The sequence below is a fragment of the Trachurus japonicus genome, chromosome 6, assembly GCF_045865225.1.
Source record: "Trachurus japonicus isolate A0001 chromosome 6, Traja_1.0".
In the NCBI taxonomy this organism is placed as follows: Eukaryota; Metazoa; Chordata; class Actinopteri; order Carangiformes; family Carangidae; genus Trachurus; species Trachurus japonicus.
In genome coordinates this window covers 33,484,874-33,498,934 of record NC_140912.1, presented here as the reverse complement: position 1 = coordinate 33,498,934, position 14,061 = coordinate 33,484,874, and the positions used below count along the sequence as shown (strand labels likewise).

Here is a 14,061-nt window from a genome sequence, read left to right as displayed (position 1 = left end):
TTCTGCTTGATCTTCTTCATCTTCTTTTTCTTCTGTCTTCTCCTTTTTTCTTGTCCTTCATCATCTTTTTTTTCTTCTGTCTTCTTATTTTTCGTCTTCTACTTTGCCTTCTTATTTCTGTTCTTTTTCTTGTCTTTTTCTTGCTGTCTTCTCTTCACACACACTGTGACTGCTTCTGAGTGAATCAACATCTGGACTCCTCTGAGTATCAACATCTGTAGTGTATCAACAGAGACTCAGTCGCTCCACAGACGCTCAAACAAACACAACAAACAGAACAAATGAAGTGGAACGGAAAACTCAAATTCATCAAAAGTTTTCATGTTATAACAACAACTTGACTCGTATTGTAACAACTTGTTATAATGTGACTGTGTGTTTGTTTTATAATGGGATTTATGACATGGAAACAGCAGCTCAGAGTTCAGAGACATCTAGAGGTCTGCAGACTCTACACGGGCCAATCAAATCCTTATGATGAGAATGTTTTTAAATCGGTTACAACAGCACTTTAATTAACTGTGTGTGTGTGTGTGTGTGTGTCAGGTGGGGCACTCAGGGAGACTTCACCACCACTCATCCTCTGCCGTCGGTCAAAGTGAAGCTGTTCACTGAGAGTACAGGAGTCCTGGCTCTGGAGGACAAGGAGCTGGGCCGGGTCAGTAGACCTCTGTCTATCTATCTATCTATCTATCTATCTATCTATCTATCTATCTATCTATCTATCTATCTATCTATCTGTCTGTCTGTCTGTCTGTCTGTCTGTCTGTCTGTCTGTCTGTCTGTCTGTCTGTCTGTCTGTCTGTCTGTCTGTCTGTCTGTCTGTCTGTCTGTCTGTCTGTCTGTCTGTCTGTCTGTCTGTCTGTCTGTCTGTCTGTCTGTCTGTCTGTCTGTCTGTCTGTCTGTCTGTCTGTCTGTCTGTCTGTCTGTCTGTCTGTCTGTCTGTCTGTCTGTCTGTCTATCGTTCTATCGTTCTATCCATCTTTGGTTCATTTGTTTTTGTCCATTAAGGGGCTGTGTCCACCAGATGTGTTTTCAGCCTCTGGGCGTCTATTTTACATTCAAACCCTATTGAGTTGGGCGCTCACAGCGCTCAGCGCCCTCGGCGGTAAAACGCCCTCGGCGCTTGCTTCTTTTTGTCGCGGCGCTCAGAGCGCTTCGAGTTGAAATCTGTTCAACTTTTAGAACAGCGCCGCGCTCGTCAATGTCACTTTTCCCCGCACTGACCAATCAGAATCAAGAAGGGGCGGGGCCGCAAATATTATTGAGATATTTCAAGTAGTTAGAAAAGGTTTGAAACATCTGAAAACTGAAAACAGCACGAGAACCCACTGCTGGTTGGTTTTATAACTCCTCCTCCTCCTCCTCCTCCCCCTCCTCAGGTGGTCCTGAACCCGACCACCAACGGTCCCAAACAGGCCGAGTTCCACCGGATGGTCGTTCCCAAGAGCAGCCAGGACTCTGAGCTGAAGATCAAGCTGGCCGTCCGCATGGACAAACCTCCTAACATGAAGCACAGCGGGTGAGTTCACACAGAGCTGCTGCTGCTGCTGCTGCTGACCAAACCATTTTAATGTTGAGGTTGGTGGGTTTCTTGACCACTATTTCAAGGACAATTAGGAGGAAAACAAATAAAAATCCTTTATGTAACTCAAGTATTACATATTTTTTCCACAAATAGGCAACAGGTTTGTGTTGTTCTATGATAAATTTGTCTTCATTTCTATGTCAGAGATTATTTCATAGATAAGTCAGAGCCACTTCTGAGGCTGAGAGGAATAAACTGGTTAAATGAATGTGACGGGGGATGTGTCAGTTAGTGTATGATGTAATAACACGTCTGTCAGACTGTAGCAGCTGGAAACGTCCTGGAAAATGAATTCAAGAACAGAGTGGGAACGCTGCTCGGTCTTCCGTATGGGATCAGATTCTTCCTGGATGTCTCATGTCTCTCTGCTGTCTGACTGGGAACGCCTCGGGATGCTCCTGGATGAGCTGGAGGAGGAGGAGAGGGAAGTCTGTCTCTGCTCAGACTGCTCTGATGCCATGACATTAGGGATGTCACGATTACTTGTTTTCACAATTAATCGCGGTATTAAACACCACAATTAATTAATCGTAAAGATTTCCAAATACCGTCAGTTAAAAGATTATGTTGGAAACACAGAGGCAGATGTTTGTGCACCAAAGTAAAGGTAAATGTAAGAAATACTGGTCCATTTACCTAACGTAGCATACGATTGGTAGGAATTTAAATGTTAGTGTCTCATTTGTGCTAAAAAACAAACAATGATAAACTTAAATATTTGGTATAGATGACAATTAATTACTTGGATAATTAAAACACAATTAAAACACTTACCCTGCAGGATTAATAATTGGTTAATGGTTATATATTAATAGTAGAGACTTAAAATATTTAGTGTAAATAATTAGTAATGTAATTATATTTTGACTGTATTTGATTTTACACATTCATATGATGTAAATTAATGAATGCATAATAATAATAATAATAATCGTAATACCGTGATTATTTCTCTGACAATAATCGTACAAAGAAAATCTACAATCGTGACATCCCTACATGACATGATGGTTGTGGTGTTGTTAGAGACTGCAGGTCCAGCTGTCAGGACCGAGGTCAGGCTTTATTGTAGAGTCTTCTGGCCGTTGGCGTTGTCCGACTTCGTCTTTATCTTGTCTCTTGACCGTCTGTCCACCTGCAGCTGCTACCTGTAGGAAAGAGTCCTTCATCATCTCCACCTCCCTCCTTCTGGATGGATGGATGGATGGATGGATGGTGATTGGTGGTTGGAGGTTTCTCACTCAGCAGCTCTTTGGTTTTTAGAGACGTCGTTGACCTTCAAGGTGTCGATGAGTCAGAGGTGAAGGTGGTGAAGTGTTGTTCTCCAGTCATGACAGGATCAGGTGGTTGGTTCAGCATCAGCATCGGTTTAAAGGCCGACGGCTCCACCTACTGGTCAAACACAGCAAGTACAAACAGTCTGAGGACATGGTCACATGATCAGCAGCTCATTATCGATCAATACTGGTTTTTAAAGATCACATTCAGATCTAAACAGTTTAAATAGATCCTGACACAAAGACATGATGGTTTTATTGATTTAGAAAGTCCAATCCCTAAACTTACACCCTTAAAACAGAAGCAAGGTGAATGTTTGTGTTAATATAAGTCTTAAATATCTTCCGACAGCAATCACTTCTATAGAGTGTTTGGTCTGAAACACGGGTCTGTCAGTCACTCTGCTCTGCTCTGAGCCCAGGAGAAAACTTTCCTTGTATCCTACAACCTTTATCCAATGAGGAGAGAGAACGGCATAAAGGGGCGGTCCTCTCTGTGTGTGCAGCCAAGGGACGCTGTGAATGTGGTGACGTAGGGACGAGGGCGGGGACTGATTACTCCATCTGCTGACAAGAAGTTAGACAAAACCACCGGATCGCTGACTTCTGCTTTAATTCAGACAGAAGTGATGTTATTTATAAATTAATTTGTGATGGATTGACAAATCAACATTGTTAAAACAGTGAAAAGTGAAGGTTTTATAACTTTTATAATAGTAAAAATGAGTGTAGCAACCCAAAATGTACTAATGGCCAAGAACGTAATAATTATGGCCATTTTAAATGTAATAAAGCCAAGAATGTAATGAAAGGTTTGAATCAATAATGTAATAACTTTATGGTTTTTACGGTATTGGCCTAGTATTAAAAAACCCTCAAGAATAAGACTCTTGAATCCAACTCCTTCTTGATTTATTGATCCAGGTGATTTTATAGTTTGTTTGTTTTTCTATAAATGTCCAGCAGGAAAACAGAGATTATGATCAAACAATAAAACAATCTCAGTTGGATTTCTGTTGTTCTGAACAGCTCCTCCTCTAAGGTTAAAACTAATGTTGATTTGTTTCACATTAACAAGTTGAATGTATTAGTTATTTGATTGTATAACTCCATTAATTTTCTTAAATTAAAGTTCATTCATCACTATGTTTTCTCAATATCAAGTAATACGGTACATTTAAAACCAGTTGAGACGGTGCAGGTGCAGAACTCATTTCCTACCAGCAGGTGGAGGCAGCGTCTCATTTACAAACCCACAAAACTCTGACAAGGAAACGTTTCAGTGTGTGTGTGTGTGGGTGTTTTGGAGAGAACTTTTTGCCTCCAGAGTCAGATGTTTAATGAGATGTTTCTAAGAGACTCTCCACAGAACCTCTTCACCTCTTAAAACCTGTAGATAATCCAAACTAAATTATAGATTTTTACTAAAACACTTTATCTCTATTGTGTCGATGTTTAGTCAGAAATAAAAACACAGAAACTGTTTCTAACCCATTCTGATAAAAGCAGATAGAATAGAATAGAATAGAATAGAATAGAATATACTTCATTAATCCCTTGCAGGAAGTTCTTTCGTCACAGCGCTCCAGTGCACAAAGGTAAAGAATATTATATAATATCAACAGAAAAACAGACACTAACTAACAAAGAAAAAAACAAGACAGCAATTAAAAAGCTTCTCGGTGCAGAAACATCGGTTCAGTCTGAGTCACTTAGTGTTGATAAACAAAGAAGAAAATGAAATTAAGTGATTTCACTCTGGCTCTCCGTCGACAGCAGGTCAGAGGTTCAGTTAGTTACAGCTGCAGCTCCACCTGCAGGTTGATAGTTTCTGTTTCACCACATTTAAAATAATCTCAGTTGATGATGTTGATGTTGTGCGTTCAGAAACTTTAGTTGTTGTTCAGTGAATCAGTTTCCTCTGTAACCTGTGACTTCAGACTGAATGAAACAGGTTTAATCATCATCATCATCATCATCATGGTCAGGAAGCTCTCAGGTTACAGCTGCTGTCGCCTGACGGACGTTTTCACCTTTAATCCCACTGCTGCGTGAGACCTGGACAGTGAACGCATCACGGCTCAGTTTAGATTTCCTTTTTTTAAATAGTTGTGCAGGTTATCTATCTGTTAAAATGTGACTATAATGTCAGACTGAAACCTGACGTGACAACGAGATGTAACAGTGTGTTGTTCTGTGTCCAGAGGTCAAACAAAGATGGAGGCAACAGGTTTCATCTCTAAGTTGTTGTGCAGTGGAAACAGATAAGGAAGAATTTACAGTGTGGAAGTGGACTGATGGGATTGTGAAAAAAAAGGTCTATAGGGTCGTTAAAGGTCCAGTGTGTAATAATGAGATGATGAGATGATAAACTTTATTGTGGAAATTAGTCTTAGACAGTATATATCTATACATCCTGCTGCAACATTAAATAAATTAAAACATAAGACAGTGGAGGAGGAAAAATTGACAGTATTCAGTAATTTACCAGCCCCCTGAGCAATAATAGCATAAAGTTGTGCAAATTACAGCTTGTGCAAAATGTGCAGAAATGTGCAAAGATGCAAGAAATGCACAGCCTTAATTAATTACGTTTGGAGCTCTAGATCTCCTCATATTAAAAGTAAAGTGAAAACAAAACTAAAACACTAGGTGAGATCATTTTTAAAACAGAAGTAAACTCTATAAATCCAAGGCCAGGCAGCCTGCACCTTGACCATGAGAGAAGAAGCAAAGTACAAGACTTCTGTTTATTCTTGTGAAGTACTGCCACTAACTGTCAAGATTTATTGGCAAAATCTGAATCTACTACACATGAATATATTAGTATAAGTTTATAATCGCTATAAAATCAAACTTGTTTGGTTTTCGTAGCCTTTTAATTCTTCTTTTATATCTACATAGAACAAGGGTCTTGCTTTAGAGAGCGTCGCCATGTTTGATACTCAGAGATGAAACTGGTCTCCATCCTGTTATTGACCAGTGTGTTGACAGGAAGACTGAGAGTTAAACACACTTCTTCCTCCTCCTCCATCAGTGTAATGAACTCAACCCAGCTGGAGTCGTGTAGCTCAGTCACTGGTATTTGCAGCTGCACTTCTCTCCAGAGTCCACAAGGGGTCAGTGTCTGTCTCTGTCTGAGCTCAGCTTCACTTGACTGGATGGGAGTATAAGAGAGAGAGAGAGAGAGAGACTGTCACTGTCTACTTCCTGAAACATCAGTGACTTCACAGCAGATCCACAGCTGATCTAAATAATTGATTTAAAGGGAAACTCTACAATTAAAAATGTAAAACTGTAGCAGAGTTAAGGCGGAAATCCTTCAGAGTTCCTCTTTAATAACCAGTTAAACCTCCTTTAGGTCCAATAACATGAAACCAGTTTGTCCAGTAGCTGCTGATCAAACCAACTCTAGTTCTAGTTCTAGTTCATCTCCTCGGCTCCGTCCACAGCTTCTCCACTGGGTCCAGGTCTGGACTCTGACTGGTCCGATCCAGAAGGTGGATTTAGTTTGTTCAGCCCATAAAACCTTTTCTCAGCAGTGTTGTGTAGAGTCCAGCTGCTCTTTGCAGTGTTGTTGTGGAGCATCTGATCTTCTGGTGACTGTGACGGTCTCAGTTTCTACAGAGCTGAGTCTTCTAGCTCCATGTTGGGACAGTTTGTGGACGGATGAAGGTTTGAACTCTTTTTCAGCCTGATCCTAAACTTTCTGAGATCTGTTCTGTGATTAGTTTTAAAGTCACCAAGGAAGGAGACAAGTCGTTGGACAGACGTGGTTGGTTTTGTACTCTGCCTACTGTAGAAGATCTGATCAAACTCTACTTTTCAGTTGGATTTAGCAAAAAGGAAATAGTTGTTATTTTATCCCACAGTCACCAGATCATTCTGCTGATTCATGGTGATTTTCCACATAAATTTGCCAGTTTGTAACACTTTATTTGACGCCTATCTCTATAACGCATTATAACCATAGTTATGAGTTATAATGCAGTTATAGCACTGTATAACTATAGTTCTAAACACTCATAAATGATCATAATGCTTTATAACAATAATCATAACACACTATAAAGCATTTTATCATGACTTATAACATGTTATAATTGTTAGTAACTGGCTGACAATGCCCACATCGATAATACTTTATAAATATAGTAATAATGTGTTATAATTGGTTTATAAACGTGTATAACTATCATTATAAACACTCATAAATTATCATAAGGCTTTATAACAATAAGCATAACACATTATAGAGCATTTTATACTGTAATGGCTTATAAGGTCAAGTATTATAATAGAGTTACTAACAATTATAACCTATTATAATACCTGACCTTATAAGTCATGATAAAATACTTTATAGTGTGTTATGATTAATGTTGTAAAGCATTATAATAATTTATGAGTGTTTATAACTATAGTTAGACAGTGCTATAACTGCATTATAACTCATTATAAGTAGTGGTTATAATGTGTAATAGAGATAGGCGTCAAATAAAAGTTTTTTTCTCATAAACCCCCAAATGGCTCCAACCAGCTTCAGTGACTGGTCTTTGAGGTGGTTTTACCCACAGATACACTATGAACATTGGAAAAGATGTTTCTAATCTGCAGAGGAAGATGTAGATGAAGAAGTTTTTCCGTGATAAAACAAAGTTCCTAGTTCATCATCGCAGCCCGGGTGAAGAAGGTGAGCATGTTTTTGGACACTGAGCCGCTGATGGAGCTGAAGCCAACGGGTTCGTTCACCTTCTCTCACCACAGAGTTTCAGTAAAACCTCACAGGGCGACGTGATGATGGTCGAGGTGTTAGAGTCACACATGGAAAACACTTAGACTTCCTGTTTCACTCCCAAACCACCGGGCTGTGAGGAGAAAAGTCTAAACTAAGGACAGAATATGGGAGATAATGGACCCGATGTCAAACAATAAAAACACACACACACACGGAGCTGCTCGGCCAATCAGAAGCTGCAGAAGAGCAACTGCAGCCGCCGCTCGCCGCGGGGGGTTTGAAGGTCGGCGAGAAGTTGGAAGCATCAGAGGAATCTGGCAGCGAGCGGCTCCACAGCTCTTCTTCATGTGTTCACTCCCACTTCCTGTCCTGATGGGGCAACAACACACACACACACACACACACAAACACACAAACACACACCAGGTCCAAGAAGAAGCTGGAAAAAAGAGCACAAAATGTGTTTGGTGCGTTTAAAAAGACCGACCGACAAAAGCACAAAGGAAAAAATGCACAAACAGGAAAACGTTCAGCAAACACATGATGTTTTTTCCCCTTTAAATATTTAACTTTTATTTATTTTATGCATAAAAGTGAAGAAAGTGACAACATGTTTTACCAGAGGAGTGTTCTTTTATGTATGTATGTAACACACGTGGCAAACAATATGCAAACTAAATATGCAAAACAAATAACTAAGCTGCACTAAACTGCTTCGCTCCCGTTCTCCATAAATTAATACATGATAGAAATAATTTTCCGTCTCCATACAGTAAGTGCAACATTTCCTTCATCCCTGTGTTTCATGAGGATGAAATCTCTGTATTTCCTCTGTGTTGTGTTCAGGGTGTGGAAGCAGCTGCTGTAAACACCAGCTGCTCTGGACTTTGTGATGAACATTCATCTAAATCAGAGTTTTTTCACTTTAATTGATGACAAATGTCACTTTTTATCTGATTGTGATGCAGCAATCTGTCTGTTTTTAGGCCAGACACTAACAGGCAAAAACACAGTTTTTTTCATGCACTGATCAATTGTGAGATTTTGGGCTGTTTTTCTTCCTTAACATGTCTTCTTTCAGAAAAGTCAAAAGAAATGGTAGAAAATCCACATTAAGGTTTTTATTTTACTCTTTTGTCGGTAGATTTCTGCTAAATTCACCAGAAGTTAGTCTGACCCATGTCATGTCATGTCAGATGTCATTGTGAAGCTCTCTCTCTGCTGAACAATGATGTAGGCTCCAAAAAATGTAATTTTCCCCGTATCCACAACAAATTGTAAAAGTACGATTTACATTAACAATCTACAGAATTTTATAGTCCAAGTCTTTAAAGGCCGTTTTCTCAAAATGAGTTTTTCAGACTCAGACTCTGAGCTAGAAATCTCCACTTCAGCAGCACTTACAGACACCAAACCTTCCAGTTTGATCCCTTTCTATATTCTGAAGGTTTTTACAGAGGGGATTGTTGATATATCATTCACAGCCTCATTTATACAACATTTTACTCCTAAAAACAGGGCGAAATGGGTTTTTTTTAGGGGCTGGTGACAGTATTTTCTCATTTACAGAGTGATAAAAAGAGATATCCAAAATCCTCCTCTGGAAAAACTTCTGACTCTAATATGTCAACAAAATAAAACAAGAATTTTATCCATTGTTCAGATTTTGGTTCTGGAAATGTCTAAAAATTAGCACATATTTCATTAGATTTTGCCTCATTTACATATTTAAACATCAAATTTGACACAACCTGTAATACAAAAAATATTCCTCTTAATGTGAGTGATGAACTTGGGAAGTTTCATGGTGATATCTGTTAGTTAAAATTTTTTACCCTATTCACCTGTATAGTAGTGTCACCCCTTAATTTCATTTTACGGTCTATAACTCCAGTCTCTCACCCCACACACACACACACACACACACACACACACACACACACACACACACACACACACACACACACAGACATAAAAAGAGAAACCAAACTCTCAGAGAGTGAATATCCAGCTAAATGACCAGTGTGAGCCGGTGTTTCTCGACTGTTAAATGCCTGCAGTGCAGTGAACTCTCCGTCGTTCCTAGCGGTCGTGTCCGTCCGTCCATCCGGGGCCGAGGAGGAGGAGGAGGAGGAGGAGGGGGAGGGGGAGGGGGAGGAGGAGGAGGAGGAGGACAAATCATTTTCACAAGTGTGGTGGTGTTGAGCGCTGCCACATGTTAACCCGGAGTGGCTGCAGCGCTGCGTCGTGGCCCAGATTCTGGTCCAGGCGGTGGCGGCTCAGCGGCTCAGCGGCGGCGGCGTTGCAGCCTTGACTGGAGGCCTTTTCCTTTTCTTTGAGGGCGGGCGGCTCGGCTGAAGAAAGAGGTCTCGCCATCGATTGATTTTCCTCACTTGCACTTGCCTGTATCCCACGCTTCAGGAGGCCCGGGAGCAGCAGCCATCGATCCAGAGGCCACGCTGGTCATTCTTCTAACCTCTTCCTTCCAGACTGAGCCGCCGCCTCTCTCGGCTCCGCTCTCATTACTCCCTCCTTTATTATCTCTCTTTCTTTTCTTTTCTTTAATAGCCTCCTCATTAGTGCGGCTCGTCCTCATGACGCTCAGTGACGGTGTCATGAGCTGACATGATGTTATTGTGATGTGGATGTGGATGAATTCACATATCAACAGAATCTGATCCTGAGACTGTTGTTTTTGTTCTGACCTGTTAAAATTATAGATGTTTAAGATGGAAAAGAAGTAAAATAACTTCACATTAAAAGCTCCTTTAGCTCTGTGATGAACTCATTCATGATCCAGTGCTGCAAGTGAACATCCAGCAATTTAGAAGTAAATGTGATGAATATGTAACACAATGATTTGTGTCAAAAACATAAAATATAATACAGAATAAAGACACGTAAATTGATCATATGAAGCACAATCTGTTTAAATTTCTTAATTTTTTCTCAGATGTCGTTGTTGGAAACCTTGAACGCATCATTTCTAAACTCTGTCTGCTGATGATTTATTTATTTATTTATTTATTTATTTATTTAAAGGATTCTTCCTGGGGTCTGAAGAACCTTACAGTACATCGAAAAGAAAAAAAACACAGATCATATTTTCAATATCACATCAGTCAAATAGACATCGTAATACGTCGTGTTGCAGTGATACTAACAACAACATATTGGTGCTGTGAAATCTTCCATTTTACGCCTCACATTTGATTGCATTTAACCCTCCTGTTGTCCTGGGTCAAGGAAGGAAGGACAAAGGGAAAGATGGGAGGGAGAAAAAGGAAGGAGAGAGGGAACCGATTGCGTCAATTGGGTCAAAAAGGAAGGGGAAAAGGAAGGACGAAGGGAGAGAAGGAAGGAAGGGGAAAAGGAAGGAAATGGATGGAGGGAACAGATTTGTTCAAGGAAGGAAGAAGGGAAGGAAAGAAGGAAGGAGAAAGGGAAGGAAAGAAAGATGGAGGGTGGGAGGGAACAGATTTGTTCAAGGAAGGAAGGAAGGAAAGAAAGATGGAGGGAGGAAACAGATCAGGTCAATTGGATCAAAAGAGGAAAGAAGGAAAGAAAGATGGAGGGAGGGAACAGATTCATTCAAGGAAGGAAGGAAGGGAAAAAGGAAGGAAAGAAAGATGGAGGGAGGAAACAGATCTGGTCAATTGGGTCAAAAGAGGAAGGAAGAGAAGTAAGGACGAAGAGAAGGAAGGAAGAAGAAGGAAGGAAAGAAAGATGGAGGGAGGGAACAAATTTGTTCAAGGAAGGAAGAAGGGAAGGAAGGGAGGAAACAGATTATTTCAAGGAAGGAAGAAGGGAAAAGGGGAAGGAAGGAAAGAAAGAAGGAGGGAGGGAACAGATTCGTTCAAGGAAGGAAGAAGGGAAGGAAGGGGAAAGGGAAGGAAAGAAAGATGGAGGGAGGGAACAGATTCATTCAAGGAAGGAAGGAAGGGACGAAAGAAGGAATGGTAAAAGGAAGGAAAGAAAGATGGAGGGAGGAAGCAAATCAGGTCAATTGGATCAAAAGAGGAAGGAAGGAAAGAAGGAAGGGAAAAAGGATTGTGGAAAGAAGGAAGGATTGAGGAAGGGAACAGATTGGGTTAATTTGACCCAGAAGGACGACAGGAAGTTTATATTGGTCTTCATATCAATGATTCATTTAACAGGAACAAAACAGGGATAAGACATTAGACTCAGACTGGATTATTGCTCAGCTGTTATAAATAGTGCTTTCTTATGGTATATGAATGAGGACTTGCTGTTAGATTTTGGGCATGGTGATGTAATTTAACCCTAACCCTGCTAATCTAGTGGAATGACCATGAATTTACTACATCTGATAATTTGATGATGTAAAAACTCAGGTTTGGCGGCGTCTCTTTTGTCTACTTTTAACCATGAAAGTTTACAATGCATAGTGTACTTTCTGTGTTTGTTCCTATGGCTCAGTGTAAAACTTTGATTTGCAGCTGATCTATAAACCTTTTGGCTCAGATTGTTGATTAAAAAGGAGTTAAAGAGGATTGATTGAGACTGATTTTAAGTTAAATAAATAGATGAAGTGATTGTATCTGTATCTGAAGGATGTTTCTCACCGTGACGTGTTGTCGTTGTGTTGCAGGTACCTCTACGCTGTGGGACAGCGAGTGTGGAAACGCTGGAAGAGACGATACTTCGTCCTGGTTCAGGTGAGAGACAGACGGTGAAACTGAGACCGGGGGACTTATTGATCCCTCATCGATTTTGGAGACTGTTTTTTTATGTTTGTCGGCCGCAGGTTAAAAAGTGACACTGACTTAAACAAACTGGACTCGGCATCGGTGCAAAATATGAAAAAAGTTATTAAATATGAGTTTTTGTGATGTTTTTAGATGCAATAGATCCAAAACTCAGCCTTCACAGGAAGAAAAGTTTCTCTTTGGCTGATTGATTTTTGTTGGGAGGAAGAAAAACTTTTAAAAAAGAAAAGAAAAGCAATTTAATGTAAAAGAAAACGACCTCCCAGCCGCTGCCTTTACATTTCATGTCCTATTGAAGCAAAGATAATGAAGTTTTCCTTTTTTTGTTCCATACCTTCAGGACGCGGTCGTCAGTCAGAGCAGCTGCAGGTCAAACTAAGAGACAAATACGTCTGTTCAGTTCTTATCAAGTTTAAAACATTTACACAAACTTATAATTAGTATTTTCTTTTAACTGTCTGCAAAATATCACAAGGTCAAGATGTGTTTAGTTTTCATGTGTTGTTCTCAGTATTGAATTAATTACAGTAGTTAAGACGACGATGGAGGGATTTGGACGGTTCGTACTGGACAGAGAGAAGGGAAATGTGTGAATATAGTCGACACAACTGAGATTCATTGTGTTACATATGAACAGGTTTGACAGAAAAAAAACAGCATTTTAGTGATGTCGCTTTCTAACTTTTTTAACTATGAATATGCGTAATGTTAGCTAACGTTAGCTAACTAAAGTGTTTGGAAACAGAGCGCACAATCTTCAAACAACCTAGAGCAGCGTACGTGTTCAAACTTACCTTTTTAAAAACTCTTTTAATCTGTAACTGTTTTCCTGTGTTACTTTGATAACTGTTTTTAACTCTTGTTTTAACTTCTTTTTCTTTGTCGGTTGCTGTTGTAGCACTTTGAGATCTTTTGTTAAATATAAAGTGCGTTACAAATAAAATGTATTATTATTATTATTATTATTAAACAGTTGAGAAAATCTCTCTATGTTACATCCAGAACAGATAAAGAACCTGATTTTCCATTAGTTATCACTGAATGACGCCTAAAGCCTAGTTTATGCTGGATACAGTGGCGTTCGCGCGCCACAAATGACGTAAACGCCCCACAAATGGTGCTTCGCATGGTCGCACACTCGCAGTATTTTAAAACTTGTTGCAAGCTGCACAGGCTTCTACTTTTCTGTTTTTTTGTTGCTCATCATTTCTCAGGGAGCATACATCAGTCTGACGGCTCATTTCTCCGACTACCCATTCTACAGTGTTAAGGTTAGGTTTAGGGTAAGGTTTAGGGTTAGGGCTACTTAAGTCGGAGAAGTGGGAGGTCGGACTAATGGACGCAAAAATAAAGAAATGTATGGTCGGAGAAATGGGTAGTCGGACAGACGTCATGCGCCCTTATTTCTCTACCGCCCCCTGTCTTTGTGGCGAATATTGCAACGGAGAAAAGTATAAATGCCTTTGCGCTTTATTGAGCTACGTGCAAAACGGTGTAATAACTAGAGCTTTATATACTGTTGATGTTGCTGTGCAGCTTGAGCAGCTGTTGATGTGTCTCTACAGGTGAGTCAGTACAACTTCGCCATGTGCAGCTACAGAGAGAAGAAGGCCGAGCCTCAGGAGCTGATGCAGCTGGAGGGGTACACCGTGGACTACTGTGACCCTCAGCCAGGTACACACACACACACACACACACACACACCAGCCTGAGTTTCACCAAAAAATG

General features: G+C 40.1%; 1 protein-coding gene across 6 annotated transcripts in view; it reads left to right on the top strand.

The window, feature by feature from the left end:
* The window catches only part of cadps2 (Ca++-dependent secretion activator 2), a 242,284-nt gene that overhangs the window by 118,825 nt on the left and 109,398 nt on the right, over nt 1–14,061 (top strand). For all 6 annotated transcript variants that reach the window (XM_085780267.1, XM_085780266.1, XM_085780265.1 and 3 more), the window contains exons 7-10: nt 547–658; nt 1,383–1,522; nt 12,216–12,282; nt 13,899–14,007. In XM_085780267.1, the coding sequence (XP_085636393.1) occupies nt 547–658; nt 1,383–1,522; nt 12,216–12,282; nt 13,899–14,007 (428 nt within the window). The remainder of the gene's footprint in view (nt 1–546; nt 659–1,382; nt 1,523–12,215; nt 12,283–13,898; nt 14,008–14,061) is intronic.